Genomic DNA, 7,482 nt, shown 5'->3' with positions numbered 1-7,482 from the left:
TGCTTAATATCTCTCTTGATATGCTTGATTAGGCTATTGTTTAAATTCTGATTTGCTAACACTAACGCTTGTTGTTTGTGTTTTTGTCACCCTAACAATCTCCTTTTTGTAGAGCATCAATATATATTTTAACTAATTTTCGAAGTGGACAAATCCCAAAATATAGAAATTTGAGTATGCTCCCCTCTAAAATTTGTGAAAAATAATTGATTTCAAGAATGAAGTCTAGTTTCTAAAAATATAATTTGTTTCAAAACTTTATGAATGAGTAAACTCAATGCCCAAAATACAACATGTTGGCTATTGACAAAAAATGGACACACTAAGAAAAGAAATTTAAGATGAAAACCTTGACTTGATCAAAATGTGAAAAAATTATATGGTTGGGTAGCTAAGAGAAAGCTCAATGTCATCATGGTGTTTGTTTGTGTTTGCATTAAAACATGTACAAAATTAATAGATAGCACAACCAAAAATGTGAGATTTTTTCTCTTTTTTTGAAAAAAACACATTTCAAGCCCGAATTGGCTTTCCAAGCCTTTGAGTTAGATTCCCAAGGAAAATTCAAGTCAAAGGCTTGGTGTTTTCATAGATAGACACTTTGACACTTGTCAAATTCAAAAAATATATTTTTTTGAGTTTGGCAAGCTCTAAATGTATTGCATTAACAAGTCTCCATCTCTCTCTCTCTCTCTCTCTCTCTCTCTCTCTCTCTCTCTCTCTCTCTCTCTCTCTCTCTCTCCCTTCCTCTCTTTATAAATGTCTATGCAATATATACATAAAATAGAACATTTAAGTATGTCTTTTTTCTTTCTTATACTTTAAGTTATATGTTATGTATATATTGGTAGGTTGTTTCAGCATGGTTTCAAATCTCTAGGAGTTATAATGTAGATTCTATTTCTTAGAATATTATATAAATTTCAGACTTGGTCAATTTTTAGTAATCAACAAGATCCTATCAACATTCTCTCTCTCTCTCTCTCTCTCTCTCTCTCTCTCTCTCTCTCTCTCTCTCTCTCTCTCTCTCTCTCTCTCTCTCTCTCTCTCTTTCAAATCATACCTTTCTCACTCCCTCTCTCTCTCTCTCACTCTCTCTCAACATTCTCTCCCTCAAGCCTACCTTTTTTACTCCCCTCCCTCTCTCTGTCTCTGTCTCTCTCTCTCAAATTATCTCTCTCTATGGTCTCTCCCTCTCTTTCTCTGAACCCTTATCTTCCTCCCTCTCTCTATCTCACTTGATTTCTCTATCTCTAGAAGGAGAGAGGGAGGGAGACAAGGATAGAGATTGGGGTAAGAAGGCAACATAGAGAAGGAGAGAGTATGGGAGAGACCAAAATATGGGAGATTTAGAGAGGTGAGGGAGAGAGAGAGAAAGAGGGGTAAGGAGATAGAGAAAGAGATGCAAATGGAGGTAAAGAACTAGAGAGGGTAGAGATATAAAAATGAGAGACCTAGAGCCTGGGAAGAGAGGGGCAAGAGACCTAGGGGAAAGATAGAGGGGGAGAGAGAGGTGGGTAATGATACATGGAGGGAGAGGTAGAGAGGTAAATATAGAGGGAATGAGAGACCTAGGGATGGGGAGAGGTAGAGGTAGTGAGGGAGTGAAGGGGAGTTGTGTAAAGAGAGGAAACATATAGTAGAGAGTGAAGGGTAGGAAAGAGAGGTAAAGAGGTATTGTTAGATCTTGGGGGAGAGAGGAGAGAGTGAGATAGAGATGTAGAAATGGGATAGATGAAGAGTGATAGAGAGAGATCTATAGGTCTATATTTTGGGGAAGATAAAGATAGTGGCATAGAGAGAGTGAGAGAATGTTGATAGGACCATATTGATTACTAATATTTGACTATCTGAAATTTAATTCTGATAGGAGCATACTGATTAGTAAAATTTGACTGTCTAAAATTTTAAATGATCAAGTATAAAAACTATAATCTACATTATAACTCCTAGATATATGAAACCACTCTAAAAAATCCTACCAATATAACATAAAGTATAACAAAGAAAAAATACAGATTGAAACAGAAAGACGAATTGATAATGCTATTTGGCTAGCACCAAATTTGGCGCTCGCCAAATGAAAATGTACCTTCAAAAGTGAATTCCCACTTGGCTAATGCCAAATAGGTTTGACATGACCAAATCTTAGGATTGGCATGCCAAACCTATTGGCACATGCATGGAATTGACTATAATATGTGCATTTATAACTTTTATACATGATTCACTCCTCAAATGATAAGATTTACAAATCTAGAAATATAGAAAGCGTCAAAAATAATTATAAACTCCCAAATATGATTCAAATACTAAAAATGAAGCCTGCCCAAAAGATAGAACTTCTCTTAGTGCCAATATGTCCACATAAAAAGCCATTATGAGATATTTGTAAAATATAAATAAATGTGCGTAGGGATGAACCTAGAAAAAGTGCATGAATATATCAAAAGAGATCCTTAAATTAACTTTATAAGTCTACAAGAATTATAAATTTAATTTAATAAATAGATAAAATATTATGAGCTCAAAAGTCTAAATTAGATATCTAACTTTAGATAGAAATGCAATACACTAGCAACAAAATTAGATAATGAGACATACTGCTATAAAATTGTTAAACTAGCTTTCCAATTATATACCGTTTGTACAAAAATATAGTATTTGAGCCAAAAGATATAAAATTTTGAAAAAATCTACCCAATTAGGGCTTCAAAGGAAAAAAAGTGAGCCCCTTAGAAATTAGTGCCCAATCATTGAGTTGACCAAGGGTCTAGACTATAGGGTTGTTTCCCATGGAGGTGGTGCCATCAACTAGGGATGAGTAGTGGTGGAAGAGTTGTGTGTAACTAAGGGTCAACCAATTATGAATGTTAAATGTACAAAAAAAAATATTTTTTAAAATTAAAAACTAAAAATCATATTATTAATGTAGGGCTTATATTCAACCAATGCAAGAGTAGAGTTTTCTATTAATGTACTAGATTTCTCAAACTCATATGCTACTGATGTCTATAGGTTGTACAACATTGTAAGATCATATGGATACATGTGGCCATATAGATTCTATAGACTTTTTTTTGCAACCATTGCCAAAACCATAAAAAAAAAAGTCTCAATTCTTTGTCACCCAAAATTAAAGTGTTATTCATGAAAATAGAGTTTTTTGGGCCTTCTAGGTTCAATGGTTAAATCTATTTGATGGAAAAATGCTTCTAAAAAAATCTCATGCCCAAACCACCCTCAGATCTAAGAGGGTATTTGTAGATTTGAAGCGCCGATAACATGTAGGAGCTAATAGCGAGCTCACACATCCTAGAAGCACTTGCAAGACAACAAACATATTTTCACAAGAGAGTATGGCAAGAGAATATCTTGATTTGGTATGGATGCGCAATAATGTACAGTCGGCCCAGGTTCTTATATAGGCAAAGTGAGAGATAATATTAGACAAGGTTGAATGAAAAATGTCTTAAAATCCTATGACAAGAGAAAACATACATAAATGACCTAGGACACAATAAGTAAATGATAAATGATAATATAAGTTCTAAAAATTCCAAAAATATTCATAGGACCTAAGTAAACTTAACATGTGAATATGACCTACTAGGTGAACTAGTTAGGTAAAACATCTTATCTACATAAACATGCCATAAGATTAGTTTATGGTGGGGTCTACAAAGTGGAACACCTATCTCCTCCAATTTAGGATGCATGACATCTTAGTCACCTTCCATATAGGATGCTAACTTGCCAAGGTGAATCCACAAATTAACATCATAGAATAAGAATATAAATTATAAACCTAGGAATAAATAATAATAAATCAAAAAAGCCAATATTAGAATTGAAAAAGTTGAGACACGCTAATCCCAACATAAATAAAATATTTTTTAGTAAGCATAAAAATAGCTATGTTAACAACTCATCCTCATAAGTACTATCTACACATGATACTAAATATGATCTCGAATACGTGTTTGTATCACCTTTTTCATCATACATTTCAAATTGAGGCACATCACAAATTTTTTAGGTAGTGAATAAGTCCCAATGTCAAAATTTATTACTATCATGCCCATTTTGTCTTATATCCACTTTTTTTTCTACTTGATTTATCTTGTGAAGTAGTGCATCTAGGGTGGTAGAAGAGAGAGTAGTATATGGGGCTTAGATACTAACATGGTTTGTATGGGTATGTTTTAAGAAGTATTTTGTTGAATGAGTTAGTAAATTAGGATAAATGAATAACATATTCAAGGTTCCTAAGGGTATTGAGATATCAAATATGGAAATCACTTGGGTAAGTGGGGTAGTGGTAGGTACAATAGTGGTATGAAGAAAAGACATGAAGGTGTGGTACATCATTTGGCTTATTTAAGTCCCAAGAATGGTATGGATTATAGGTAAGCTATATTGGGGCTCGATAAAGTGGAGAAAAGCTAAGTACTAAATGAAAAGAAACTAGTGGTGGTGGAAGTGTTAATGGTAAAGGATGGTCTTGCAATATTTGGAAGTGTGCATATAAGTAGATGCACTACTCAAAATAGGTGAAGCAATTTTAGCACCAATAACTTGTAAGATCTCTAATATGTGTCTTGTTAATGAACATATTGTGAATCATATTAGCTACTTTGTATAGAATTTTTATATTAGCCAAACTAGTAAGTCCAAGTATAAAATATTGTTTATTTAAAAGAGGGCCTTAGTTTATACTCTTTACTATTCTCATTATGTGCATTAGAAAACGTCTCATCGTCATTGGTTTGGATCTTGTTAGGGAATACATGATTAATCCTTCTTGGTGTAAGATTAATAAATTGAGTGACTAATGACATAAACAAAGGATGAACAATAAAGCTTCAAAGAGTACTTTCAAATTGTAAAATTAGAAATGTTAGTGATATATCCTATTTGAAAGTGAAACCCTGATGTGTTGTTTGATGGGGGATAAAAGAGATTACCCAATAAATCTCAAAAACCCTAATGGAAAAAGATAAAATAGTTTAAAAGTAATCAATTAAGAAAATATTACAAATCTTCATATTTAAAAATGAGATTTCATAACAAATATTTATTGTTGTTCATGATAAAAATAAGACATTTGAAGAAAACTAGGTTGTGGAGGATTGATCAAGTTCACCAAAATGAAATAAGAGTGTTGTTAGGGTGAACCTTAGCTAATCAAATACAAATCATATAAAAAATTAGAAATAAGATAAGATTAATTAACGATAATTGGTGGTTGATAACTTAGACAAGTGTATTTTCCATGTTAAGAAATTTAGGATAGTATTTATCTCTATGAATAAAGAATATGGGCAAATCTAGAATGTCACAAAATTCTAAATGAGCTTTTGAGTCTAAAATTGGATGATATTGGTATTCACTTTGGATTCTATATTGGATTGTACTATGTCAAAGGGCAAGTTCGATAGTTCAAGACAAGATAATGGCGATAGATTTGTTAGGTCTAAGTTCAGATTTGTTCTTACAAAAAGTGAAATTGTAATATTTTATTTACTTGGTGTGCCTCTATGTTCTTTGCCTTTTTTCAATATTTACAAGGTTGATATTATATAAGAATAACCAGAAAGGAATTTCATTGTATTTTAAGGAGGTAAGTTTTTTGAGGTCATGTGTACAAAATTAGAAGACAAGAATCAAACATTCTAGGATGATGTATCCAAATTCAATACTCTTTTCAATGTACTAAATCTAAGTGTGCCACTATTGATTACTTATTTACTGCTCTAGAATAAGAAGATTTTAAATGATCTTTGGATAAGTGGAATAAATATATTGAATATCTTTGAATTCTAGCACATGACACCAAATTTCACAAAATGTGCGTTTTGTTGGCTTGGGGTGGGAAGATGAATGGGGCAAATCAAGAAAAAAAAAAAAATTAAATTGGAAAGAGATAATAAAAGTTTGTGACTCTTTAGGGAGTTAAGCCTATGTTTATATATCTCAAGGTATATGAACAATTAGATCTAGGTGGCTAATAAATGAAGTGCATAGGCAAATGACATAAATGTACATCTATGAAGAATGCATAGATGTGAACACATGAGAATAAGGTAGGGGATAAGAGTGTAAGGATATGTATACGTATGGAGAGGTAAAGTACGAAAAGGGTGAGTTAACATTACACAAGTTATATATATTTCTTATAATTCTTAAGAATATTAATTTTTTATTTTGTATAATTTTAAATATAAATAATTTTTGCATTTCTGTTAGTTTTCCAACTTTCCCCATTTTTCTATTTTCTAATACTTTAAAAAGACATTTTAAGGTAACCCACAATTTAGGAACGCATTTTCGAGATAACATAAAATCCTCTATTGGGAGGCACCGTAACAAACTTATTCCCTCTGTAACTTACTAGAACTATTGAGAACAGTTCAGAGCAGTCTTAAATCTTCGCCCAAAATCTCCTTTTATCTCGAATCCTCTCATCTCATGTATAAATTGAAACCAATCTTTCTCCTGGATCATCATCAAAATAATCAGCAGCATTCTATTCATCTGCAAGCTCTGTATTTTTCGACTTCATTGCATCTTTAATTGTGAAAAGTATGGCTTTGACTCCATTTTTTAGAAGGGGCATCAGCGCATGGGATCCATGGGAGAACAGCCTATTCGATCCATGGCTTCCAATTTCTCGCGTGTGGGATGCCATGGATTTCAGTGTGCCCACATCGGCCTCTTCATTTTCAAGGGATGCCATGGCCGTGGCCAACACAAGGGTTGACTGGAAGGAAACCCCTGAAGCTCATATCTTCACCGCCGATTTGCCGGGTAAATTCTTAATCCCTTTTCCCCTCTTTCCAGGGTTTATTATTTCAATTACAGCGGTGTCTTAAAGATTTAAATTTTGTTTTGGTGATTGCAGGACTAAGGAAAGAGGATCTGAAAATCGATTTAGTGGAGAAGAATACTCTGCGAATAAGCGATGAGAGGCACAGAGAACAAGATGAAAGGACGGATCAGTGGCATCGTGTTGAGCGGTCGAGCAGGCAGTTTATGAGGCAATTCTGTCTGCCTAAAAATGTGAATGTGGACGGCATTTTTGCAAAGCTGGAGAACGGGGTTTTGACTGTGAACACTCCCAAAACACAGCCTGATGCTGCTAATGGCGGCAACGTTAAAAGCATTGACATTGGCAGCGCTTACAATATGAGAATTGGACTGTGTGAGAGTTTTATGTATCAGATTTCGATAGTACTATAAGGGTGTCATGGCATCTCTGAATATATAACTCGTTTTGTTTTAGTGTTCAATTATGAGCATTGTCTATTTCTCTCTTTCAACTGTTCTTTTAAGAAATCTGAATATGAATCCATGATCACATTAAATTTTTTCTCTTCCCTAAAATACTAATTCTATGTCAATGGCACATATTTGATCTAAAATAAATATAATTAAATGACATTATGTTAAGATAAAATAAATATAATTAAATGACATTAT

General features: G+C 33.3%; 1 protein-coding gene across 1 annotated transcript; it reads left to right on the top strand.

The window, feature by feature from the left end:
• Nucleotides 1-6,356: 6,356 nt before the first annotated feature.
• Nucleotides 6,357-7,242, top strand: LOC131876060 (18.1 kDa class I heat shock protein-like). Its single transcript, XM_059220837.1, has 2 exons — nucleotides 6,357-6,810; nucleotides 6,905-7,242. The coding sequence occupies exons 1-2, from the start codon at nucleotides 6,588-6,590 to the stop codon at nucleotides 7,240-7,242; spliced, it is 561 nt and encodes a 186-aa protein (XP_059076820.1). The 5' UTR covers nucleotides 6,357-6,587.
• The last annotated feature ends 240 nt before the right edge of the window (nucleotides 7,243-7,482 follow it).

Source organism: Cryptomeria japonica, chromosome 5 (genome assembly GCF_030272615.1).
Source record: "Cryptomeria japonica chromosome 5, Sugi_1.0, whole genome shotgun sequence".
Classification (NCBI taxonomy): Eukaryota; Viridiplantae; Streptophyta; class Pinopsida; order Cupressales; family Cupressaceae; genus Cryptomeria; species Cryptomeria japonica.
Note: the sequence above shows the minus strand (reverse complement) of the source record. Positions and strands in the feature narration are given on the sequence as shown.

What these genes read in the sequence shown, in the direction of transcription:
- LOC131876060 (XM_059220837.1), top strand. Translation starts at nt 6,588, where the DNA reads ATGGCTTTGACTCCATTTTTTAGAAGGGGCATCAGCGCATGGGATCCA. An exon ending in CTTCACCGCCGATTTGCCGG is followed by an intron (nt 6,811 to 6,904) that starts GTAAATTCTTAA and finishes TGGTGATTGCAG; the next exon opens with GACTAAGGAAAGAGGATCTG.